At 41.0% G+C, this 27,167-nt stretch overlaps 2 protein-coding genes across 11 annotated transcripts in view; one reads left to right on the forward strand and one right to left on the reverse strand.

The window, feature by feature from the left end:
• Positions 1 to 27,167, reverse strand: part of LOC144268846 (F-box/LRR-repeat protein 21-like) — a 60,067-nt gene that overhangs the window by 12,532 nt on the left and 20,368 nt on the right. For 9 of the 10 annotated variants that reach the window (XR_013346853.1, XR_013346855.1, XR_013346858.1 and 6 more), the window contains 5 exons: positions 26,580 to 26,751; positions 24,134 to 24,773; positions 17,862 to 18,034; positions 17,450 to 17,773; positions 16,876 to 16,933 (listed from right to left, as the gene is read on the reverse strand). Coding sequence is in view for 1 of the 10 variants with exons in the window: in XM_077824122.1 (XP_077680248.1) it covers positions 24,130 to 24,773; positions 26,580 to 26,751 (816 nt within the window). In the remaining 9 variants the exon portion in view is untranslated. Of the gene's footprint in view, positions 1 to 16,875; positions 16,934 to 17,449; positions 17,774 to 17,861; positions 18,035 to 21,534; positions 24,774 to 26,579; positions 26,752 to 27,167 lie in introns of those variants that run through there. The other variant, XM_077824122.1, reaches the window with a different exon arrangement.
• LOC144269184 (myeloid protein 1-like) lies at positions 87 to 15,746 on the forward strand. Its single transcript, XM_077824685.1, has 8 exons — positions 87 to 159; positions 1,782 to 1,878; positions 3,057 to 3,205; positions 4,429 to 4,502; positions 9,623 to 9,632; positions 13,625 to 13,721; positions 14,901 to 15,052; positions 15,580 to 15,746. The coding sequence occupies exons 1-8, from the start codon at positions 87 to 89 to the stop codon at positions 15,744 to 15,746; spliced, it is 819 nt and encodes a 272-aa protein (XP_077680811.1).

Genomic DNA, 27,167 nt, shown 5'->3' on the forward strand with positions numbered 1-27,167 from the left:
CCAGTGACCGGTCTACACTATCTGGTCTGCTGTTCCTACCACTAGTGGAAATAACTATGGGAAATATAAAGAGAAATCTAGCATAGATGGAGCCTCTTTTTTTGAAAACTGGGGCTGGGAGAAACCAGAGACAAAGAAGGTTTGGTGAAGCAGTCAAAGGTTTGTTCTAAGGACTGTATTTCCAATGTAAGAAAATTCTTATTCTAGCTAGAAAAACAAACAAACATATTTCAAGTTCTATAATATTTCACTATCCAGATGCTATGAAAGTGTAAAAACTCCTGTTTATATTGCATGTAGATTTATATGCTACATTCAGACTGCAGCAGGTTGAGTAGCTCCTCCTCCCCCAAAATTAATACACATGGAAAAGAAACCTTTGCTGGAGTTCAACATAATACTGGGACTTGCTCTTACAAGTTTAGCATGTATTGATTCCAGTCTGTCAACCAGTGATCCTACCTCCCACTGAAGTTGAACTTCTGAGGCTGCTGTTACCGTTTAGAGCTGCACCAGTTCTCTGAATGCCCAGCTCTGGAACATGGTGCTGGGTGCAGCTGACACCAGCTTGCACACACAGGCAATGTCTTCTGTACAGATAATCCTACTGAAGAAACCAACCAGGGAAAGGGAGAGCAAAGTACTCTGAGGAATGCATCTCTTACTCTCCATAATCTTCCGAGTTATGGGTTCTGGGTTTTCCATCTCTAAATAGACAGCTGAGTAAGGCCTGTATAATAGCAATGGAAACACCACTACTAATATGAGTATCTACCAACGAATATAGATCTTTTCTAGATAAAGAGATTTTGTAGGAACAGAGGGCTCTGCTTCACACCACTTTGATAATTTTCCCTCTATCAACACACACAAACAAGCGAAGGAGGCAACAGGTTCTCTTTTCCTCAATAAACTCAAGTAACTTACTTTTCTTTTTGGCCTGGCACAGAACCTGATCTAGAGTCCATTGAAGTCCATGAATGGGCTCCAGGGGAGTTTAGATGAAGGCTGTATAGAAGTAGGGACTTGGAGCTGCTTACTTCTCACCTAGCATTAATGAAACTCTTGCAAGCTGCAAATCCCCTGTTCCGCGGGTCAACTGTGTTGAGAGTCAGGGCTAGTAAAGCTGAAAAAGCAGAAAAGTTATTTATGTGAACTCTCATGCTGCGCTTTGGCAAATTCTCAACATGCAGCTACAGAAAACTATTCTTTTGTTTTCTGACTCCAACGGTGATATAAGCTGACATCTGAATAGGGCAGCATAATAGAAAGCCAACATCCATGGTGTCTTATGACCTCATATGTGTACATTCTTCTACTTCAGAGTGAAATAATGCCCTCAAATCCTCAACTGTTATCAATAAATTTGCATTGAAGGTGGAAGGTAGTGTCTGATCCTTAGCCTCACTTACGGTACACTATTTGGATTGCCGTAGCATCCTTTTAGAGTTCTGTCAGGAAAACTTGTTGGTAGGATCAGTTACTCCTATCACACACAAAAAAAAAAAATCAATCTTTTCTTCTGAACAGTGTATTCTACTTAAAACTAAAAACCAGCCATTCTACTTATATTAAAGAAATGCAGAGCCATTAGTTTGAGAGAGTCACACACGCAACGTGTATTGGAAAGTGACACATTATAACACAGATTTCTAATAAAATTCTAGCATCCACCTAGATTAGCTTCATTAGTTGCACAGCAAACATTTTATATAAACATTTCTGTCCTGTTTAAGGCTAGAAAATTTACTTCACTTCTGTATATTCCATTTCTTTTCAAGTTGCTGCAGGACCATGGGGACAGATATATGCTAGGAATCCCAGCAACAGAATAAGGAGCTGTGACAGACATGGCTGTGGACATTATGGAGCTCCGAGGTGGTATGCTGAGAGCCCTTTTTTTTTTGTGAAGAACGGGATGTTTTGTTTGTTCATTGCTGTTGCTAAAATAATGAAATGTTGACTAAGAACAAAAACTTCTGAGTTTAGCCATCATTTATAGCACTCAGGGCTTGTGAAGTGTGTCAGAAGGACACCACTGCTAAACAATTCGCTGAACGTGAACCATGGCAACATCCTTCCAATGTGCATTAATCCCTCATATGATAGAATCACACGGAGAATGGGAGAACTCTGATTAAGAATGGAGAGAGATTTGCAATTATTACAACTGGACTGGAACCTCAAACCCTTCTATCTCCATTGCAGAAAATACAAATCCGAAACACAACTAAGCTAACGATGGTAGCCATAGCCCCTGTGTTGCTTGAATAATCTACATCAGAGGTTCTCAAACTGAGCTGCACTCAGGTGGTCCACGGATAGTTCCCTCTAAGGTGCATGCCTGGGCAGCTGCACACAAGAGAATGAAGGGTCACCCACCTAATTAGCGGAGTCACACAGGCGTGGCTCCACTAATTAGGTGCCTGGATCCTGGAGAAGACGCACATTTAAGGTGAGATTCTGGCCTTGAGGTGAATATGGGGCAGGTGGGAGGGGGCAGTGGGGTGAGAAGAGGAGGTGGGGGGGAATTTGGGACATGCAGGGCTGTGGCGGCCAGAGAAAGAGGTGACTTTCTCCAGCTCCAGGGCTGCGGCTGCCGGGAAGAGATGACCCTCCTTCCCAGCCTCAGATCTCTGGTTGCTGCGGTGGGGGAGAGAGGGAGAGACCCCACTCCTTCCCAGCCCCAGCTCGGGGGCTGCCATGGCAGGGGAGAGAGGGCACATCCATAGCATTAGAAAGGTAAGACTACTGATATTAAAATATGAGTTGTGCGCTTTTATTTGTAGAACAAAAAAACCCAATTATTATTAAGGTGTTTTTTAAATATAGTGCTTTTCTCCAAAGCACTTTACAATAGTTAGCTAACGGTACAAACAAAATTTGGAAAGATCATTAAGTGGTCCGCCGAGACCCTCAGCAATTTTCAAGTGATCCGCGAAAAAAAAAAACATTGAGAACTGCTGATCTACATGGTGTATCCAGTATCAGGCTTTAAGGCTAATGAATACATAAATCAGCATTGTCTCATTACTTGCACATTTACACATTTTCAGACTTGGAGGAAGAAAGCACCTGGGGATGGACGTAATATGCAGAGACAGATCAACAGTGTATGCACCTTTTAGTGGCATAATTGGGGGACCAGTTAACTCTTATAGAAAGAATAATGCTATTAACAATGGCCTCTTCCTCCGTGGATCAGGTAACTGAAGCTATCATATCTAAATCTTTGATCATCTTTAAATATTAGTCATTAAATACATTCACCTTCCATTCTTAACCAACTGGAGAGCTATGAAAGAAGCACAGTCTAAACGAATTTAAGCAAAACAACTGTATTGAGTAGGCCAAGGCTTGTGTTTCACTTAAAAGGGTCTGGTCCTGTATTAAAATCAGAGTACAATTCATTCACCCTTAAAAACGTAACAGGCCACGTTCTCCATCAACAGGACCAGCAAAATACTCCTTTTCCTCCATAGCTCTCCACCCACTTAAATAATGGGAGAACAATGAGGATCTAAAGCAGGGATCTCAAATTCAAATCATCACAAGGGCCACGTGAGGACTAGTACATTGGCCCGAGGGCCGCATCACTGACACCTTTTCATATAAAGGTACAAAAGCCCCCTACTGCCTCAGCCCCACCCGCCCCACCCCTTCGGCCCTGCCCCACCTCTTCCCACCCCTTCCCCGCCCCCATTCCAACCCCTTCGCCAAAGTCCCCACCCCAACTCCACCCCCTCCCTCCTCCTATTCCAACCCCTTCCCCAAATCCCTGTCCCTCCTCTTCTCTGCCTCCTCCCCTGAGTGCGCAGCTCCCTGCTCCTCCCCACTCTCTCCTGGACAGTGCTGAGCACCACCAAACAGCTGTTTGGTGGCAGGAAGCGCCTGGAGGTAGGCAGAGGAGTGGGGACGTGGTGCGCTGGCGGGGGAAGGGGGACAGCAGGTGAGGGGAACTTGGCAGCCGCAGGAAATAACTCCGGGGGGTTGGAGGGGGGTGCGGGGAGCTTGGCGGGCTGTAGCAAATAACTCCATGGGCCGTGTGTTTGAGACCCCTGATCTAAAGTGAGGAAACCACAGAGGAAAAAATAGCACAGGGGGAGGAGCATGAAAACACGAAGCTTGAAATATACTGTAGTTGGGTCCATAAGAAAAAAATCTTCACCTTTTCTCCCTCCTCAAATTGCCCCGCTAATCCCAATTTCATGAATGCTGTTGGCCAGACTGCAGTAGTGCTGCCAGCACCCATGGCAGTATGAGACTGGAAGACAATCCACAAATTGCCATAGTACAACCAGCCAAGGAGATCAGATGATGATAAACTTTGATGTTTTCTTTACCCTCCCTAAATCTTTTTGTTTTTCCTCTGCTCCCCTCAAAGTTTCTGCACATATATGTTCTACATCAGGCTGGTTACATACAGAGTTTGGATCAAGAAGGGGCAAAAACTTGGAGTAATGCTGCCAATGCAAAGTGTATATCCTGGTATGATATCTCATGTAAACCCCTCTCACAATTTATAAAACGGAAATGTACATTAAATGGAAATGTACAAAATCCCAAATAAAATTACTTCCCCACCTCCCCAGACAGGCTACATTACAAAAGTATAGTGCATGGGAAACAAAAAGATGTTTTAGACATACAGCAAAATAGAAATGTATATGTCAGTCACAGTAGCCATGTGTCTATCAGTTTGGCATGCTGGTGCTTATGTCACTATAATCTCATGCTCTGCAATAAACTATGCCAGGAATACCAACCTGTCCATTGCAACCTTTTTTGATATGAATACTTGTTTTAATGTTGTATCTTTGTCTAATACCTAAACTACAATTGCTTCATTATACGCACGGACTTTTGGTATGAGCTCTTTAAGAAGAGAAGTGCTCTCTCTTTTTTGCATTTCTAAATGAGTCCAGGTAATAAGAGAAGCAGGACAACCTCTTTATTCCGTTGAAAGGCAGAGAGATTTGTAGAGTCTAAGGGAACAGTTTATCCATCATGCGAACAAAAAGATAATATTTCTATTATCTTTTCATTGTAACTGAAGTTTATAGAGTAGCCCATAAAAATCACTTACACCCCAAGCCAGGCAGTCAGGATTTATATCCTGTGTGTTCTAGTGGTTCTCCCCTGTACTTTAAAAGGATGCATTTTCCTTCGCCTAATTAGATCAAGGCTAGGTCAGGTATGTCTCCACATGCTGCAATTACACTCACAGTCTCCTCACCTTCACTCCAGATCTGGTCATCCCACCTCTCCTCTCCTGCCCTGTCCCACTCAGTCCTCTCCCTTTCCCTTTAGCTGACCCCTTCCTAAGTAATCCCCCGCCTACACACACCAATACCACATCAACAACAGGTTCTCTGACTTCTTTCCCAGGCTACAAGCAGCTTCTGTCAAACTGCCATGTGTTTCTTTCATTTCTTCTGCTCTAGAGAAGCAACAACCACCTCTTGCATTGAGTAGCTCAGCAAAGATTAGAGAAAGTGCTCTCACACATGCTTTTCTACTTGTCATCATCAATCTCAAAGCACCTGAGCCTTCTTTGTGCATTCATTATCTCCATTGTACAGATAGGGAACACGCAGCCTAGAATGGCAAAGTGATTTTCCCAAGCTAACAGATGGAGCGGTTTACAACCAATATTTGCATCGGAATAGGGCTTTGTCTTTTGATTATACTTCCCTGAGAACAACAGTAAAACCAATAAAGCCAAACACTTACAATTCCAAAACAAATTATAGCTTCAAAGTGACTTGTGACCAAATCTAGAGGCTGGAAAACTGATCAACTAGGGAAGACTACTGGTTCTTAGCGAAAACCACAATACAAGCAATTGGTGTAACTATCCAAGCTTTTTGAACACAGCTTATTTAGTCCTATATTGGAGTTAAATTTCATTTAGTTTGGTTTTATTTTTGTTGGGTTTTGAGTTTTATTTTTTCTTATTGTTTCTCCTTTTGTATTTTATCATTCTAATAAATCCTAATATAGGAAACAGAAATCACTAAATCTTGTTCTAGTAGCTGTGCACATGGTTAGATATTGAGTCCTAATTATTTTTTTACATTCAACCAATTCACTTTTAAAGGTACAGAATTGAAAATTTACCCTGTGCGATCTGTGCATGGGTGCACTGAATCCTTCTATAAAATCTATTACTAAAGATAACAAAGCTTCCTATTGAGTAACTACTCAAGACAGAAGCAGCCTTCACAAAACCCCTTTTCATGGGAATCACCTTTTTTAAAATTCTTAAACCAGATTAGGAAAGCATTGAATACAGCTCAGAGGAAAAGTGGTGCTCAGAATCAGTTTCTGTGCCACACTAAACACATTTGACTTACTATCATGAGGTAAAAATCAATACACGCTTCAAAATGTTTAAATCTCCACAGAACATGTCATTTGTTAAATAACCTCACAAGCACTAGAGGCTTGTTACTAGGGTATCAAATCAAATACCTTCAGTGAAGTGGATGTGTAGGTCTTGGAAGTTATGTTGCATCTAGTAAAGAATAAGGTAAACTCTTATGAATGGCTGTGAACTCTTATGAACTGGCCAGATCCTCAGGTGCTGTAAATTGGTGTTGATCTACTGACTATCCACATATGTAAAGAAGGATCTCAAAAAAAATTCTCCTCGGGGCTGAAATCAAACCAGCAGGCTGGCATTCTAGTCACATTACGTTGTGTAGATTGGCTGGTGTGACTTTGATGAGCTATGTCAGGGGTTGGCAACCTATGGCACGCGTGCACGCTGCTGTCTGCCGGGGACAGCAACGTGCCATTAAAAATCCGGCCCGGCCCGCTCTTCTCCGCCCACCATTCTCTCCTTGCAGGGCAGGCAAGCTTCCCCCTGCCCCCCGCCTCTTTCCCGAGCCTGCAGGGTTCCTGCCCTTCCTCCTCTCCCTCCCTGCGGCCAATCAGCTGACGGCCCTTGCTACGGAGGGGGAAAGGGAAAAGCGGAGCCGCAGCGCGCTCTCTGCTCCGGGGACCTTAGGGAAGGGGGTGGAATCGGCGTATCCCCTCCAGCCCCCTGCCGTGAGCCGCTCAGGGCAGAGGGCTGGGAGCACCCCCACGACCCCTGCCCGCACCCCCAGCCCTCTGCCCCGACCCCTCCGCACACAGACCTGCACCCCCCCACACCCCAGCCCCGTGCCTGACCCCTGCACCCCCCCACAAACCCAGTCCTGACTCTTGCACCCCCCCATATCGCCACCCCCACCACCAAATGAGAGCTCCTGCACACGCACGCCCACATTCCCACCTGCACCCCTCGCACCAAATGGGAGCTGCCCAGGTAAGCACTCCACACCCAAACCTCCTGCCCCAACCCTGAGCCCCCTCCCTCATTCTAGCTCCTGGCCAGACCCTGCACCCCCAGACCTGTTCTCAGTGCACTCCCACCCTCATCTCAGTGCAGAGAGAGGAAGAGAATGGGCCAGAACCAGGGAGAAAGTAGGTATCTACTCTATGTGGACAGGGCCGGGACCCCAGACCAGCAGCGGGCTGAGCGGGTCTGGCAGCCAGGACCCTGACTGGCAGGAACTGGCGGACAGAACCCCAGACCGGCAGCGGGCTGAGCCACTTAGCCTGCTGCCAATCTGGGGTTCTGGCTGCCGGCCCGGGGTTCTGGCTGCCGGCCCCTTGCCAGCCGGGGTCCCGGCCACAGGCCCCACTCAGCCCGCTGCCGGCCTAGGTGAACGGAACCCCAGGCCGGCAGCGGGCTGAGCAGGCTGGTGGTGTAAGATCAGCATTTTAATTTAATTTTAAATGAAGCTTCTTAAACATTTTGAAAACCTTGTTTACAGACGACAATAGTTTAGTTATATAATATATAGACTTACAGAGAGAGACCTTCTAAAAAACGTTAAAATGTAGTATTGGCACACGAAACCTTAAATTAAAGTGAATAAATGAAGACTCGACACACCACTTCTAAAAGGTTGCCGACCCCTGAGCTATGCTAATATAGACCAGCTGAATGTCTAGCCTATAACTAATAAAACTGTGCCAGTCAGCACGCATGCTTTACATGCTCCTCTTCTACTTCTTTTATTTATGATAAGCTAACGTCATTACACCATCTCACTACCCCACTGCCCTCTTTGGTGGTCTCTAAGATAAAACAGACAGACCATATTTTGCGCTTCATTGCCAATGAAGTCAAACTAGACCATTTAGTGAAACTATATTGATATTCTGCCAGTTTAGTTTCATGCGGATAACCCACACACCTCCTGGGTGTGGTGTTCTGTCCCATCTAGTGGCACCGAGACCACTTAGCTAAGGCTATAGAGCAGACTCATTAATCTCTCTCTTAGAGCCATAGGGTTTTTAGTGCACGTATTAGAAGCTCATGCACTAAGCTCTAGAGGTCCCAGGTTCAATCCTGCCCGCCAACAACTGGGTCTGTCGGTGTTACACAGACAGGATATTTTTTATTAGGTCTTTCTTTAAAAATGTTGTGGCTTCAAGTATATGTAATTTTCTCTCAGCTATGAATGACAATTGGTCTCAGAAAAGAAAACAAAGACAACACTGCAAATGAATACAGCACATTTCTTTCTTAATACCACAACTACGAAAGCCCAATAACAATCTATTTTATTGCCCTAGTAACATGAATGCAAATGAAAAAGAGAAGCTAACAATAAAGTGACAGGCTGAAAAAAAAAAAATGATTTAGGGCTAGTTTTTGAAAACCAAAAGCAGATGGCTGCTGCCATGGAACAACATAGAACAATAGCTTGAGCCCCGCTCTTCCAACAACCACATAGAGGTGATCCCTAGGCTCCAAGCACTGCACTGGAAAGAGGAAATATAATTAATTACCTGATATCACCAGGCAGCCACCACTTGCTGCTCCACACAGTATGCATGTCAGTGCCAATGCACCACTGGAAAGGAAGAACACCTGGCAGCCCGGGATAATGGCACTTTCCCTCTGAAAGCAGCAGAATATCTAGGGACTTTTTAAGTGCAAGTTTATACTAATCCACCCAGCATTTAACTTTGCCTGCTACATTCTCTGTGATCCCATTGGAAGGGTTATAATGAGCACACACATCAAGGGAAGGCAATAGTGGGTATAGGAGCAGCAAAGCAAGAGAGACATATGGATTGTGCATAAAAGACCCAGGATATTTTATTGGGTGTGAGTCATCTGCTCTATTTCTTGCAGATCCTCAGGGCTTAGGCACTATATTCTTGGTAGCCTTCCCTTTTTTGCACCTTTTTTAATCTTATCTGTTGTAGTTGGGAGGACATGTCGCAAATGCAGATGCTCAAGAGCTGTGCAATTTTTCAGGCCCTTGTTCCAGCTCCGTCTGTTTTTCATGTTGCAAGGGGCTTATTATTGCATTTTCCTTTCACAACTGGTGATATCAACAGTTGTATTTTCTCTTAACATCCCAGTTTCTTAATTTGAGAATTGCTTTACATAGTTTCAAAGCTCAACTCATGTGTGAATGGGTAGGCAGGCAGATTAAACCTTTCTAGAACACAAATAGCAAAAGACACAGCGTACATTATAATGCTGATTTTAAGAGAGATTTCTGGTAAAACAGCTGCAAAATGTTCACGCACATACTTACTGTTTTTTGGCTAGGTTCCCATTGGTAAGTTAAGATCACTATTTCATGTATTTTCATGAGGGTTTAACAGACTTTTTAGCAGAAGCTTGAATATCAGCTAAATATTCTTGCAGCAAAATCCATCCTGATATATTTAGTTTATGAAGAGTTAATGTAAAACACAATATTTTAAAAGACCTATTAACTGACAAAACATAAAGCATCCATGTGCATATATTTTATCAACTATTTGGCATGATTAAATATTTTTTGAATATATTATGTTCATTGTGCTGCATACTTTCATTGTGCTTGTTTAAAGAAATGCCATGAGAATTGCAAAGTTAAGGTTGTTCTAAATTACTCTTAATAGGTCTGAAAACTAGAGTATATACAGCCAGCCAAGTCATTAGCTTTGCATCTAGAGGATAACTTGGGGTGGGGTGGGTGTGGGCGTTGTCTGTGTACTGAGAGGGATATTTGGGCTCAGTCCCTGAAAGTATAATCTAAAGAGGTTAACAAAGTTCCAAATGAAGCCATTTTAAATCAGTATTGGGAAACAATAGAGCCTCGTCTTCTGCTTATCCATGTGTGATAACAGTGAGGTTACTATAAAACCAAATACTTTGAAGATACATGCTACAGAACTGCCAATAGTGACTTGCAACCAAATCTATCAGCTAGCACAGCCTGCTGGTTTGTAATGAAACTACAAGAAATTGTTAGTAAATCTATACAAGCTTTTCAGACAAAGCTTATTAAGTTCTGTATTGTAGTTAAATACATTTAGTTTATTTGTAATTTGTCATTATTTCTCTTTCTGTATTTTATCATTCTAGTAAATCCTAATACATAAAACAAACAACAGACTCATTCTAGTGGTCATACACAATTGCACACTGAGCCCTAGTTACTTGTTCTACGGTTAGCCAACGCACTTTTCAGATACAGAACTGAAAACTACATTATGCTCTCTGTGCAAAGGGGATGCATACCCTTCTATACAAATGACTCACTAAACAATTTGGTTCCTACTAAATAAATACTAAAGATAGTAGCTGCCTTCACACTATCCATTTTCATGACAATACCAATAGACTGTCAATGGGATTTTGGCTCCTAACTGCCTAAATCACTTTTGAAAATGAGATTCAGGATCCTAAATTAGTAAGGAAGCTGAGCACTGCATTCAGAGTCTGTATCCAGACGCCTTCCACATGCCTCTGTTATGTAAGCTGAGCAACTATATTTGCCTTCGTTGAACTATGGGTATGAATTTAGGCACCTGATTCCCACTGAAATCTATGGGAGCTAGGGGCCTAAATACTTTAAGGATCTGCAACCAGCTCACTACCCCATTTCTCTTTGGTTGTCTCTAAGATTAATTATTGTAGCTCATATTGTGGACTTCATTGCCAATGAAGTCAAGCTAGTCCATTCAGTGTGACTAGACTGCCATTGTATACATTTTGTCTCATACCGGTGGAGAATTTTTTGAGCTCCTGTATATTATAAAAATACAAGACTTTTTAATTTTCCATCAGCTACTAATTACAGTTGGTTTCAAAAGGTGACTGCTAAATGGATGCAACGCTGCAAATAAATGCAGTACATTTCTTTATCTCATAACTGTACAAAGCTCAAAGCACAATGCATTAATTCTCTTTCACTACATCCTTGGCACTAGGGAATCAAAGAATGTCAGTTTATCAGAGAAGCTAACAACAAAGTGACAGACTGTGAAATACCATTTGGGGCTTCTTCTGAAAGCAACCAGCAGATTATAGCTGCCACAGAATGAGGTAAAACAGCAGTTTGAGCCCTGCTCTCCAAAAACCAAATGTTGGTGATCCCTATGCGCCAAGCACTGCACTGGCTCTCTCTAATTTCATGAATGTTAATAGCCAAAGTATGCAGCACAATGAAAGGCTTAAATAACTCAGCACCAGTATAGCTGAGGGAATACCTATTGACCTACACCCCTACAGAACAGTGGGTAGGAAATCACCAATATTCCTGAAGTGCAATCCTGACTAATCACGCCTTTGCCATGGAAGGCCCATGACTTCTGATCCATCGTTTCTCCAGGCACAGGTATACTTTTGTGACATTTCTCGCTACAAACTGACAGTTTGTGTTCATTGTAATTTGTGGACTTGTTGCACATACTGCACTGTACAGAATGCATAATAGCTGGGAACATGGAGGGGAAAGGTAATCGTCCCGTAACACCATGCTCCACACAGTTTACATGCCAGAGCCACTGAACCACTCTTCTATTTCATGAACCCACAGGGCATAGGCACTACTTTCTGAGTTCCACTCCCCTTTCTGCCACCTCTCTTGGCACAGTTACAGCCCCTCATCAAAAGCTGTGCAATTTCTCAGGCTGTTTCATTTGTCTGATTTTATGTGGCAAGTAGGTAACTATTGCACTTGACTTTCAACAGTTGTATTTTCTGTTAACATCCTAATTGCCTAATCTGAGAATACTGCCTTATATTGTTTCAATACTCTACTCAAGTCTGATTGGCTGGGAAGACAAACAGCCTTTGTAGAACACACAAATAGCAAAAAGACTGTACAAAAAGACTGTATAACTTTGATTTGATAGAGAACTCTGGTGAAACAGGTGCAAAATGTTCACACTCAAAATGATTGTTTTTGCTGGTTTGGTTTCCTCTGGTAAATTAAGATTACTATGTCATACATTTTCTTGATGCTTTTATTTCAAAACAGACTTTGTAGTAGAAGTGCATCAGGTTTACTATTAACTAAATATTCTTGTAGGGAAATCTATCCTGGAGTATTTATTTTATGAAGAGTTAATGTAAAATACAATGTTTTAAAAATCTATTATCTGAGAAAATAAAAAACGTGTGTCAGTGATATGGAGTTAGTGATTTGACACACTAAGTGGTTTAAAGAATTTAAATTAGTTTTTGAGACCTAAGAATACAGGTATATACAACCATCCAAGTTATTAGCTATGCAACATAATAGCTATGCTGTTAGATAAAATCACATTGAGAAACTCTTGAGAAATTAGAGAAATGACCCAGTTCTGATCTCACTCCAGTTTAACTTAATTGATTTATAACCAGAATGAAATCAGAATCAGGCCCAAAATCTTTAGCCTAGTCCACACAAGGTCTTTCTGTAAATTTCCTACAGTGAATCCAGGAGAAATTCCAGTAGTAGAATCAGGGGGGTTCAACAATAGCTGCATTGCATTTTAATCACACTGTGGCTAGAGCTGCCCTTGGCAAAGTTGGATAACAGGATGGTTGGAAGAGCAGTGATCAGTCTACAGTAGCTTTTTTACTGTTTCCAACAGTAGTAGTAACTGTAGGAAATTTTAAGAAAAATCTAGCACAGATAAAGCCTCATTGTGAAAACTAGGGTTGAAAACTAGCAAACAGCCATAAAATGTTTTGTGAAGCACTCTTCTGAAGGTCAGCATGATGAAAACCCAACATCTATAACCTCCCCCATTATATACTCTTCTATTTCAGAGCTAAATCAGGTCCTTAGATCCTTGATTAACATCAATACATTTCCACTGAAGGCATCTGACCCTTAGCCTAAGCTAATTATTTGTATTGAGGTAGCAGCTAGGAGCCGTAGTAATGGACCAGGATTCCACTGTACCAGTGCTGTACAAAACAATAAAAAGTTAGTTAAGGAGGCAACAGTGAAGAATGGTAATCTTTTTAGGAGTCTATAAAGAAACTTGTTGGTGTCATTTTTTTTAGGTGTAAGAATAACTAAATAAATAAAAAAATCAAAGTCTTGTCTTCTGAACTGTGTATTCCACTTAAGACAAATACATCTGCTTCCACTAAGTTAAAGAAAGAGCCACTGTTTTGTGCAGGACACACAATGTGTATTGGAAAGTGACACTAACAGATCATTAATGAATTTCAATTTCTTATTTTTAATCAATTATTTGCACAGAAAATATTTAATATTCAACATTCTGTCCTGTACAAAAATAGAAAATGCACTTACTTTTGTGCATTCCATTTCTTCTTAAGTTGCTGCAGGACAATGGGCACAAATCTGCAATGGGAATCCTTGGAACAGCATAAGGGGCTCTGATAAGTATCGCTGTGGATATTGTGGACCTCCAAGGTAGTATAATTTGGACACAGGGTTTTTGGTAATGGCTTTTTGGGGTTGTTCATTGTTGCTTAAATAATAAGAATGCTAATAGAGAACAAAATACACTAGCGAGCTTAGCCGTCTTTTCCAAGCATTTAAGGCTTTTGAAGTGTTAGAATAACACTGCAAAGCAATTGACTAAAGAACAGAGTGAATGTCCTTCCAATGTGCAGTAGCCCTCATCTGGTAGAATGGGAGTAGAAGTTGTCTTCAGACTCATTCATTCATTGGCTTTCATTGATGAGGCTGTCAAACAATTGTCCCAAACTACTTTAGTGCCACTTCAGTTTATTTTTGTGATAGGGACTGGACACTTGCCCAGTAGGATCTGGTCTGGAACCACCAGATAATTTCCCTTTTCTGTTGACTGTTGCTATAGATCTGGGGCAGAACTGAATCAGTTAGTAAAAATGATATGGTCTGTAATCTCACTTCCAGTCAGCTGAGTCACCTCAATCTCCCAGCTCATGGGTGAGATGATCAGACAGTGTAAATCAGGATAGCTTCAATTAAGTTCCTCATTGCATTTACACCAGTGAAAGGTCTCACTTCAAGTGTTCTTTTTAGCTTCATATGTGAGTGGACAGACAGCTAAAATCTCTAATTTCATGGTGCTAACAGCCGAGATGGTCGACTTTCCATAAAATATTTTTGTTTGTTTTAATGAAAGATTTCTTTGCCTCACCCCTAACCCAAGCGAAAGAAAATTTCCATTTTGTTCATAGATTTTTTTTCCTGGATTTTCGCTGAGAAACAAAATCTCCAAAGTGTGATTTTTGTTTGTTTGTTTTGCTTTTTTTCAGTTTTGACAGAGGAAAATATTTCAGTTTAGGAGTTTCTTTTTTTCTTTGTTTAGAAAGCTGGGAAAATGCCACACACAAAGATTGAGGGAACATTTAAAAACAATTCATAATAAAATCCATTTTTGACCAGCTGTGCTTAGCAGTTGAGAGTTTTGCAATAATTAAACCTAGATTGAAAACTTCAAACTTTTCTACTTCCATTACAGAAATACAAATTTTAAGTGTAAATAAGCTAAAGCTAGTCCATTTTGCTTTAAAGAATCTACCTGGTACATTGTAACAGGCTTTATGGCTGGAGAACATGTCAATAAGTAGTGTCATTACTTACATACGTCCATATTTTCAGAAATGGCAGAAAGCACCTAGCAGTGATCGTTAAATGCCAGGATGGATCAGGAGTGTATGCTCCTTTTAGTGGCCTGATTGTGAGATACATTAAACCCTTTGGAAATAATAATGCCATTGATGATGGAATCTTACTCAGTGAAGTAAAAACAGGTAACTGAGCTGCCATAGATAAAAGTCTTTGATAAACTTTAAATACTGGTCATTAAATAATTTTACTTTTCTAGGCAATTGTAGACCTATGGAAGAAGAACAATCTACACAAAAGTTAAAAGCTAAGCAAAGCATAACTATAGAGTAGGCCAAGGCCCATGTTTCACTCAGAACTGTCTGTCCTGTATTCAAATCCAAGTACAACTCATTCACCCTTAAAACAGTTCAACGTCTCCATCAACAGGACCAGAATACACCCCTTTCCCCCTATAGATCTCCACACACTTAGATGATGGAACAAAATGAGGACCTAAAGTAAGGACAACCTTGTAGAAAGGGGAAAGTAGTATGAGAACAAGGAGCTTGAAGTATACCATGGTTAATTTAAGGGGGGGAAGTCTTTCCCGCCATCCCTCAAAAATACCAACCCTGAAAATCTTAATTTTATGTATGCTGCCAGAGTAGACATAGCCAAGAGGATCTGATGTCTATCAGAACGTTGACTCTTCCTTTATCCTCCCCTAAAGGTTCTTGCATAAAACTGGCCTTTATCAGGCCATTGAGAAGCAGAGGCTGGATCAGGAAGGGATCTAAAATTGGAGTAATGCTGCTAATGCAGAGTGTGTATCCTGATATAATATCTCATGTTCGCATCCAGAACTGTGACCACTCAAATCCTACTGGCAACTTATAAATGAAAACTTACATTAAATGGAAGTGTACAAAATCCCAAATAAAATCTGAGCAACCAAAAGTGAGGTTTTTTTTTTCCCTACCCCCCATAGAAAATCTACCTAAAAATTTCGTCCATGGGAAGGAAAAGACATTAGCGCACACAGCAGAGTAAAAGTGTACATAGTGTGTGTAACACGGCCTGTAGTGACTCAAAGAATGTACCAACCTCAGGGCAGACTTAAGAAACACGGCACATACCCAGTGATGAGCTGCCAAAATCTTAGCAACCGGTTTCCTCCTCACCACATGAGGGGGTCCTGCCCCATCCAACCCCCTGCGTTCCTTGATGCCCTTCCCAGGACCTCTGCCTCATCCAACCCCTTCCCCTGTCCCCTGTCTGCCCCCAGAACCGGGCAGGAGAGTCTCGTGGGCCACCGTTGTGGGTGCCCACCCCACCCCGCCCCTAAGAGCCAGAGGGACCTACCAGGGGGCGAGCTGGGGAGTCCCAGCGGCACTTACCTGGGGCAGCTCCCGGGAAGCATCCGGCAGGTCCCTCTGGCTCCTAAGGGTGGGGTAGCGTAGCTGAGGGGGAGCAGGGGGAGCGGCTGCTACCCCTACTGATCACATCAAAAGTGGCGCCTTAGGCACCAACTCTGTGGGTGCTCCGGGGCTGGAGCCCCCACGGGGAAAATTTGGTGGGTGCAGAGCCCCCACCGGCAGCTCCCCGCCCAGCCCCAGCTCACCTCCACTCTGCCTCCGCCTCCTCCCCTGAACGCGCCGTCCCGCCCTGCTTCTCCGACCTCCCAGCTTCCCGCAAATCAGCTGTTTGTGCGGGAAGCCGGGGAAGGCTGAAAAGCAGGCGGTGGCTTCGCGCTCAGGCCCAGGGTTATTCACGTAGCTGGAGTTGTGTAACTTAGGTCAACTTACCACAGTAGTGTAGACATCACCTTAGAATTCACCAACCAATTATCAAGTAGAAACACTGCATGCATTGTAACAGCCTAACCATGGAGTCACGGACAGTCTACTTGTGTATGCCAATCTATCTCGCTACCCAGGGGAGCGTATTTTTGTGATACCTGGCCACTAACACCAAGAATCACAGCAATATTCAGGTTACTCCTAGCTCCAAAGGAGCAGTCACTTACCCCAGTCTATTGCACCTTAGATCTCACATCAAAGACAATGAATATAAAGATTCATTAACTAGGAAAAGGAAATTAGAGTGTTATTTACAAGGTTAAAGCAGGTAAACGTGTACACAAATGAATTACAATTTAAGTTTCAAAAGGCAATAGAAGCCTCTATATTCAGCGAGCTCTATATGTCCTTTAGGGCTAACTCAGGCTAAGCAACTGGGGATCTCTTGCTTATGCCTAGAAAATCCCCATCCCCACTTCCCCTGAGTCCAAGCACAGAGATTAATCAGTTCCTTCAGGTTAGGGGTTTTTTCTCTCTCTCCTGCTACATGCCCTGAGCTGCAAACTCCCGACAGGAGGAATCCACTCACAAGACTCGTCTTCATGGGGGAGGGTAGAACACACATCGTTTGTCCTCTTTAATGCCCCACAATATCTATGTCTGGTGTCAATGGACCTTTCCTGTTGGGCAGGACGTAACACCTTCCATTGCATATCAGTACCTCACTTTAATTAATGTCCCTCTTCTGTCTGGTGATTTACATAATCTCAGAGGCTCACAATATAACCGCTCAAATATTACCTTACAATATAGGTGTGACGTTCTGTACCTCATGGGAACACCCCACACCACCATGTTCATCCTTATAAAATGATTGTGTGGTATCTAATGCAAAGTTTGTCGTGTCGTCTGTCTTCGGAAGGCTCATGATGCACGGAGCATTGTTATTATAGTGATGTTATAGGTTGTAATTTCATGTATATTGTTATTAGGCTGAAAATGTGTCTTCATGGCTTAAAATAAGCTCAGGCAAAAACTCTCCAAGAGTAGAGGGGCAGTTCACACGTCATCAGGGCACGTATGGGACAAACCCAGCCCAGCCTCACAGGAACAAAGGACACTGGTCTAGGAAGCAACAAAGGATCTGTTGGCTCTCGAGTGAGTCACCCCCTTTTCCTTGGTCCAACAGGCACTACGATGAGGTAATGCTCACCTGACTCCGAAGGGCGGGGGGCACGAAGCCAAGAGAGAAGAAAGAACATGATAAAAGGGAGAGACGTTTGCCATGCTGTTCCTCTCTCTTCCACCTCCATTTACAGACATCACCGCCAAGCGACTGAAGCACGGATCAAAGGGAAGAGCCTGGCTGAAGGACAACCAGCCAGCCTGTGGAGAGAAGCATCTAAGTTTGTAAGGGCACTGAAAGCATTAAGATCAGCTTAGAATGCGTTCTGCTTTTATTTCATTTGACCAAATCCAACTTGTTATGCTTTGACTTATAATCACTTAAAATCTATCTTTGTAGTTAATAAATCTGTTTGTTTATTCTATCTAAAGCAGTGCATTTGGTTTGAAGCATGTCAGAGACTCCCCTTGGGATAACAAGCCTGGTGCATATCAATGTCTGTGTTATACTGAAACTCATATGAGCTTGCAGCGTCCAGCGGGCATAACTGGACACTGCAAGACGGAGGTTCCCAAGATTGTGTCTGGGACCGGAGATACCGGCTAGTGTTATTTGGTTGTACAATCCAAGGAGCAGCTTACATGCCAGAGGCTGTGCGTGAACAGCCCAGGAGTGGGTTTCTCACATTTCAACTGGTTCACTACTTCAGTCAGGGTGGCTCGATCTTGGGCCGCCTGGTTCATCAATAATTGGTTCGTCTCCTGTTGGACTCTTACTGCCTCTTGGTGGGTCACCATCTGTACCCTGGTAGCTTCTTGTTCGGCCGCAGTGGCCTGTACCAACGCCTTTGCTACAACCTCGATATTTCTTTTTTTTTTTTTTTAAAAAAAAACCCTGCCCTGAGATGGCTTGCCACCGAGCCTTACTCACTATTCCACTTCTGCCACCTCGTGTGGCAAAGTACCTTGTTCTCCTCAGCAGACTCAGTCCTTTTTAGCCTTGGAGACAGCGGCTTGGGCAAAGTCACCAGCCACATTTACTGAACTTTACAAGTTCAATGTTTCTTTTGGGTCAGAGAACAACTTTCAAATTATACATGGGGAAAACAGGCTAGTTTTGGATATTTCCAGGTCTAAAATAATACAGGTATAAAGGAGGGCAGTGTGCTTTTATTTAAAAGCAATATTCAGAGTTTTTTATGTGTGTTCACCTATAATACTAAGTGAAATCAAGATTTTTTTTTTAAAATGATGCAGAGAATTAAATATACCTACTAAAGCCAAAATATTTAAAACATTGTAGAAACACAAAGCATGGAAGTATGTAGGAGCCCTCTCAAAACCAATACTAACACTGTAAAAACTTATGATTCTTGGGGGAAGAAGGGAAAGATAAAAGTTTGAAATTCAGTGTCAATAGTCAAAAGCTCTAATGCTTGCCCAAACTCTGGACTTGGATACATCTACCATATCCCTAGTTCTCCTATAATATTCCTTAGAACAGGCTCTGTTTGGCAACCCCTAACATCGTCCCTGTTGTTTTGCAGTAGCCTACTATCATCTGTTACTTCTAGATGGCATATCCTTTGTCCTCCCACTAGACTCCCTGGGACTTCCCATCTTATTGGTCCCCAACTTTCTCTCTTCCCATAAATCCACCAGGAACTGCACATGCTTTCCCTATGGAAGATATGATTATCTTTAACTAAAAAAATATAGCATGACTTATTTTATGAAATACAATTCTTTTTTTTAATTGTTGAAAGCAAGTATAGCTCCATCTTGGCCTAAAATAGAAAACTAATTCATATTTCAGAATCAACATATTTTTAGTTAAAAATAGTCTTCATAAAAAATAGGCGTGTGTGTATGTCTCTAAACTCCAAAAGCAACTCAAAGGATCAATATCTCCCTTTTGGCTGTGGGGACAGTATCTAAAATAAATATGATTCAGCAGGGTTTTTTCCTGTGGTACTCAAGGAAAGGTCAGTCAGGTATTTCAGTTACAAAGATCTAGGACAGATCCAACTAACATATGGTAGTTGTCTCACCAGTGAGATTAGGATACTTCAGTGGGCATGTTCAGCTCCACAAAAACCATCTTGTAGCAGAGTGTGCGCATGTGCGTGCAGAGAGATGTACCCAATATAATGATTAGCATGTCCACGCAACACACTGCACAACCATTTGATAAACTGCATGTACACGTTTGATTGCAACTAACCAACAATCCATTACAGATGTGTTCTCTTACTATTCCAAACTGCAAGTAGCTTCAGTCAAAACTGACTTTTTTTCTCTTTTCTTCCTGCTGGAGAGAAGGTACAATCCTCTCTTGAATTTATTAACATTTGGGAAGATCAGAGAAAGTCTCCTAACACTTGTTTTGATACTTTTCATTCACAGATCTAAAAGCACGTGTTCCTTCTCTGCAGTTGCACTATCCTCATTTCACAAATAGGGAAACTGCAGTCCAGGGTATGTCTACACAGCTAAGAAAAACCCACAGCTGGCCCATACCAGCCAGCCTGGGCTCATGGTGGTTTCACTGATATGTAGACTTCCGGGCGTGGGCTCAGGCCCAGGCTCTAGCACTCTGAGTTTGGAGGGTCCCAGAGTCCGGGCTCCAGCCCGGAATCTACACAGCAATGAAACAGCCCCACAGCTTGAGCCCCGTGAGCCCAAGTCAGCTGGCAAGTGCCAGCCGTAGGCTTTTCTTTGCTGGGTAGACATACCCCTACAATGGTAGTCATTAGCTCAAGGTGACATCAAGTCAGTGAGCGCACCAGAGACAGAACTCAGGTCCACCATACTATTCCGATATCCACAGGAGAATGCCTGCTTCCTTATGATGTAACCAAGCATGGGCAGTTTTTTTAAACATTTGAGACTATTATTTCATTGGATTGCTGGGAAATTCAAAAGATAAAAGTCCCTTGTTAAAAAAAGATATAGGTACATAAAACAGCTCTTTTGGGGGAGACAAATCTGAGGTCTATTTAACCAGTTTTGTGAATCTTTAATTAAAAACATGTGAGCTAACCCACTGACAGATTGAGGCCAGTGGGGTTAAAAGCAGTCATGTTACACACCCTTGAAATCAGAGTTCAAAACAGCAATAATTACAAACCGCTTTATTAGAGCAGTTTAGAGTTGAAACAAGGTTTCATGTTTAGTTTTAGGGAAAAGCAAAGTCTTGAGGTGTTTCAGTTACTTTTTTGGTGGAGGGGTAGTGGACGAGAGTTATGAAAATACTTAAAAATATACAAGTAACTCATTCACTTGCATTAATATTTACTGCTATTGTAAGTGCTTCTATGCTGCATAAAATAACATTATTAACAAAGGTTCAACTTTGAGCAAGCTCCATTTTAATATATATATTTTTTCAGTTTCAGGATTTGAGGCACTCCCAGCTGCAGTACTGTAAGTAAAGGAGGAAGCACAGGGTGACTAAAACCCCACAGTGAGAGAAAGTCAGCTCTTTCCAGTCCCCGAACAACTATGGCATACGAGGAAAATAAAAAATGTTGTTAATTTTAAGGATGAGAATGTACCCAGATTGACATTTCAGCTAATAATGCAGTTATAACTAACAGAGAAACACAGTCTTCCCTTACTATTAACCTTCCCCCCCCAACAATAAAAAAAAAACCCGATTCCCTTCCATTTGTACTCCTATGTTTACCTTCACCTGTCACTTATTCTAAAATGTTGCCCTTTAACTACTTTCATTAAAACCAATAGAAAATTTTTCAAAATCAGTGGGCAAATTAGATCAGTTTATTAAATTTACAGTTTAAACAAAAATTACAAAAACCTTCATTAAAATAATATTTGGAACTAATTTAGATTATTAATTTACCACTTACGAACTGCTTGGTTAACAAGTGATATTACACAGTCTCTACTACAATATTTGTCTTGTATAGTTTGTAAAAACTCACTATTGATCAATTCAAATACATTTAGTGGGTTTTATCCCAATTAGCTCTTATTTTATGTTGTGTATAACTGTTCAAACCATTCTGTTTGAAGGAATGGAGGAGTTAGCCAACACCTAACCCAAAATTATTTGTACAGCAGAGAAATTAGATTAACGAAGGAAGTAACTCTACTTGGCTTTTACTTTGATGTGACAAACCTAATACAGATCAACCAAATGCACACATCTCTGATTTGCTGCTACAAGCAGGTAGCTAGACAAACTATGGTACAATGCACTACAATTTACATTAGTGTATAAAAGTGGATCACAAAAAACAAACACATGATCTGCTTTGTACTAACAACATTTACCCCATTTCAAGTAAAAGAAAGATCGCCTTCACCACAGGATTCTTTAGTGTGGATATGCAACAAGTCAATCCTGCAGTCCTTACACAGGCAGGACATTCATTTAAGTTGCAACTTAGGGCTTGGCTACACTTGCAGATGTAGAGCGCTTTGGGTTAAACCAGCCTCACACAGCGCAGTAGGGAAAGTGCTGCAGTCTGTCCATAGTGACAGGTGAAAGCGCACTGGGGTGGCCACATTTGCAGCTGCACTGGAAGTGGTACATTATGGACAGCTATCCCCACGTTCAAGTGGCTGCAGTGTGCTTTTCAAAGGGGAAGGGGGTGGCGTGGAGTGTGTTGTGTGTATGTGGGGGGAGAGAGTGGGTTTTTGGGGTGCTGAGAGTGTGTCAGCACACTGTCTTGTAAGTACAGATCCCCCTTCCTCCCCCGCCTCTCTCTCACTCACTCAAAGCAAACATTAGCTGTTTGTTTTTTTTCCCTCAGAGCTGATAAGCAGCTGGCACTCCAAAATGGAGCTTTGAAAGGGCCACTTCCACATTCCTGCCAGAGTTCAGAACAAAGACAAGAGAGGCCACTTCAGTTAATGGGATTATGGGACACTTCCGGAGTGCAATCAGGGCGCTGTACCTTAACTCCTCGTTCACACTGACGTTGTAGCATCTCACCCAATACGCAGCAAACCGTATCCCTCTTGGGGAGGTGAGGACTCTAGCAAGGGAATCAGAGCGCTCTACGTGCCTTGCCAGTGCAGACAGGGAGTGAGTTAGAGCACTCTGGGTGGCTTTATTGCGGTATAATGTGCAAGTGTAGCCAAGGCCTTAATGAAAACAGGATCAGTCCCCGACACTCACTATAGGAGGATTTAGTGGTTATGGCAGAGTTCTGTGAGGCACAGCTGAGGCTCCCCAATTCCCAGGGCTTAATGGGGCCAGTTTGGCCCCTAGCATTAGAAAAGCCTTGTGTTGCTCTAAGCTTTTAATTTTATGCCAGGTGGGGTAAGAACTGGATCCAGGTGGTACACCCCAATCACACTCTCCTCCCTACCAGCATACTTCTGTGCTGGTGTTGCTGAGATATCATAGCAATCCCTACACCAGGAAGAGGAATAGAACCGTGACCATTTCGGGACATCTTAATAGACCCTTTGTGAAGGGAGCATGGGCCAGAATCCTGACAGTTTAGTATTTAAGATAAAAAAACTGGTCTTAAAGATAAAAGTATACACTTTATCAAATGAAAGAGCTACTATTTCCTATATACAGTTACTAAAGTGCTTCACTGCTTAGCCAAGAACTGAAACACCATGAATTAGGTACATCAATTTTAACAAGGTTTGTATTTTTCCTGTACAGGTATGTCAGTACATAGGAAGAGAAACAATGAATTATACAACACTATCTTTATGGTATAACTTACTGATAAAGTAAAAATTGAGTACAGGGTTAAAATCAAAAAAATTTTCTTTATTGCGGCATAAGTCCTTAATTTGCCACAATATTCAAACACATGTATACAAGCACATTAAAACAGATTTAATTAGCTACACTATTTCAGATTGCTATTATGATACAAAGTATTTGTTCTGCATGTTCACTAATAATTTTTTGATGAACAAGTGGATAAACACTGCAAATAATAGTTTACCTGAAAGTTCCATTTAACTCCCTATCAAGCAGGCTAGCTTCAGACTCCCTTTAACCACATCAGAAAGACTAACATCACAGAACACCTTAAAAAACTTTGTACTAAGTGTGTTTAATGGAACAATTTAATTTAACAGAGGCCAAATGAATATGCTTAATTTAATTGGAGGAAGAAACATCTCTAACCCACAGACATCCTTTCAATGTATCTATTGTTAACTATATGAGCTTCTATTTTCTAATTTAATGTAACACTGTCACTCAAGCACTTCGCTTTAGCCTATATGCAGTTTATTAAACTTGAGAAATTTAAAATTAAGTTTTGATGCTTTATTTTATAATTTCTTATTTGCATAGTAAGCAACATCTTGATCTAACCAGTTTTAACCATATAGTAATACTTTCTATAGCTAGTTTACCAGGTAGGCATCATATCAGGGAACCACATTCTTCCAAGGTGTTTCGAGACTTCTGAATGAATTTGATCCAGGTTGTAATCATTATCTGGAATTAGTACCTCTTCCATAATAGAAAGCTGGGTGAGCCTCCCTCCACACATCTTTACAAACTCAATAAAACCTCTGCAGGTAACCTCACATTCACCAAGGCCCATCGCTGTTAGGTTCTTACAGCGTTCAGCAATGCAAATGAGTTCATCATCCAGTGGCTGAAGTCCATTAGCACATACCACCAATTCAATCAACCTCGGGCAGTTCATTCCAATACGACCTAACATGGCTTTGCTTACTGCACGACCAAAGTAAAGGTGCGTAACAGGAGTTTCTTCTCTGAAAAATGCATCAAATTCCTCTTCATATAAAAAGAAGTACATCACAATATTGACTTTGGGGGAGTGCTTAACAAGTGCATCCCAACTTTGCTTTTTAATAGTATGAAATTCAATTTGTCCAGGATTTTCACTCACAACATCTATGCGAAGATGTTCAAGATTAACATGTTTCTCACTAGAGAGAGCCAGCAGCAGTTCATCACTTAGTATGTAATAATTCAAAGCCAGTTCCCTAAGGCCATGACACTGATCGGCAACACAAAGAATTCCTAAGACAAAAAAATGAAATACATAAATTACATATATTTCTTTTATAAAGTACAATATATATTTGTATACTTAGCTTAAATTAAAACATTTTATTCAAACTACAAAACCATGTGGGTTTTTTTTAGTATACCCATATCCCAGAACAATGTCTAATATTTCCAGAAAAGCAATGATAATAGAAAGGATTGTTTTTATAGGTTGGGAGGAAGTTCAAAGTGGTCAGCTTTACAATAGTTCATATTTGATGGCACCCCTAAATGCTGTCAAACAAATCTCTTCATTTAAAAAGTTAGTGTAAAATATAAAATGAAGCTCTACTGTGAAAAATGGCTAAATATGGAATCTTCCTACTCTGCAGTTCTGCTTCTTTTGCGTGTTCATATCTGCTTATTTTAGTGATTATTTTCCCCCTACTGCTTTTTTACTCCTGTTAGCCCTAGAATGCTCCTACATCTGTAAGAGAGTGAACTGAATTTTAGCCTATTTGTATACCAACAGAACTGCTTACTAAATTTAATTCAGTCATACTTGTAAAAAGCCACTGAATGCAATGAATAGGGACGAGTATTACTGAGGCATAATCTGAAGACAACGAGTTGCACATCTGTCACTAAGGGAACAATTTGGTCCACAGAAGCTTTAACTAGTAATGATATTTAAAAATGCAGTTTGATTTTTAGTTGTGCAAACTGCAGCTGAGCTGGCATTCAAAAGCCTCAGTACACAACTGAACTCATTTAATATTTATGTTGAGAAAAACAGAGCCTCACAAACTTCTTTAATGACAGGTTTCAGAGTAGCAGCAGTGTTAGTCTGTACCCACAAAAAGAACATCGGATGCATCCGATGAAGTGGCCTGTTGCCCACAAAAGCTTATGCTCAAATAAATGTGTTAGTCTCTAAAGTGCCACAAGTACTCCCAAACTTCTTTAAATCACTTTAAGATGTTTTTAGACTCAGAATATGCAGTTTGTCATTGATAAAGTTATAATGACCATACATAAATGCATAACATTTATAATAATACCTTACGTAATTCAGGAAATTCAATGTTATCTAATTTCCCATCACAAATTTGTATTAAAACTTCTTTTGCACGGCATTACTTGATTTTAAACAACTAAGCCACATAAAGTTATGGTTTTTCAATGAACAGAGATACAGGTACTGTACATGCTCATGTTATCTTGACTATATCACGGAACACAAGTTGACTAGTTTAGAAAATACTGTGCACACTATGAGCAATTCATGAAATTGAATACTTACAACTCCATTATTTCAAGCAAAATTTCTTCACACAGCAAGGGTCTTGTCCTTTATACTTATGTTACAGAAAGAGACAGTACTATATATAAACAAGTACTTGCCTTCATGTTGGGCTAAGTGCATGGAAGGTTTAAATTTTTTTTTTTTTAAAATCTAAAATTTAATTCTTTACAGAAGTAAAACAAAGCATTAGAATGACTGAAACAGCACGGATGAATCCCAGAAACAGGAATAAAACCAGAAATATTTAAAGTCATATGAAAGGTATATCAATACTATTCTGATGCTTTCCTTTCACTTTGATTACTCCAAAAATGCTTAACATTAAAGAGGACATTTTCCCACGCTCTAGACAACTGAGAATAGCTAAGTGGAAGGTTTAAGTACCACCTCTGAACTGAGAATTTGCATGAAAGATTTTAAGTGGAAGAATAATTTATTCCAAATGTTAAGTACCTGAAAAAAGGTTAACAGAAATGCATCCCAACAGTAACTATTGCATTACTACTTCCTTTTTAAACAGATTTACTACTCACCAGCAGGTGACACATGAGGACAGCTGCTCATTTTTAGCAGTTTTAGAGTATCGCTATTGTTAGCGACAAGAACCTTCAAAGATGGATCATCAACTGGTGTGTCATCAATTTTGATGGATGATAATGACTTGGAGTTTACAAAAACTACTGTCAGTGCTGATGCAAAATGAGCCTGTTCAGAGAAAGTGAGGGGGGGTGGAAGTTATCCTTCAGTGGACATTTAATGTTATTATATCCATAGCATAGTTGATTGAACCTTTGCCTCAAGGTAGAGCCACTAGTTGTGTGTTACATGGGCCGAAGGGGTAAAATAATTATTCTATTATAAATTATAAATATTTATAATTTATATAATTTATAATATAATTATAAATTCTTATTTAATCAATCCCCTAAGTTATGTAATAAAGAATATAGTACTTACTCTCAAACTAGGGGTTATTTTAATGCTTACAGTGAACACAAACAGTTCTGCGCTTTTCCCCATTTCCCCTCTTTTCAAAGAAAAGAAAGTGCATACAATGAAGAGCTTGAAGTAGTTACAGAATACCAGTAAGTAAAAATACCAAATTAATAAAAAAAAAATTT

Source organism: Eretmochelys imbricata, chromosome 8, assembly GCF_965152235.1.
Source record: "Eretmochelys imbricata isolate rEreImb1 chromosome 8, rEreImb1.hap1, whole genome shotgun sequence".
NCBI classification, from domain to species: Eukaryota; Metazoa; Chordata; order Testudines; family Cheloniidae; genus Eretmochelys; species Eretmochelys imbricata.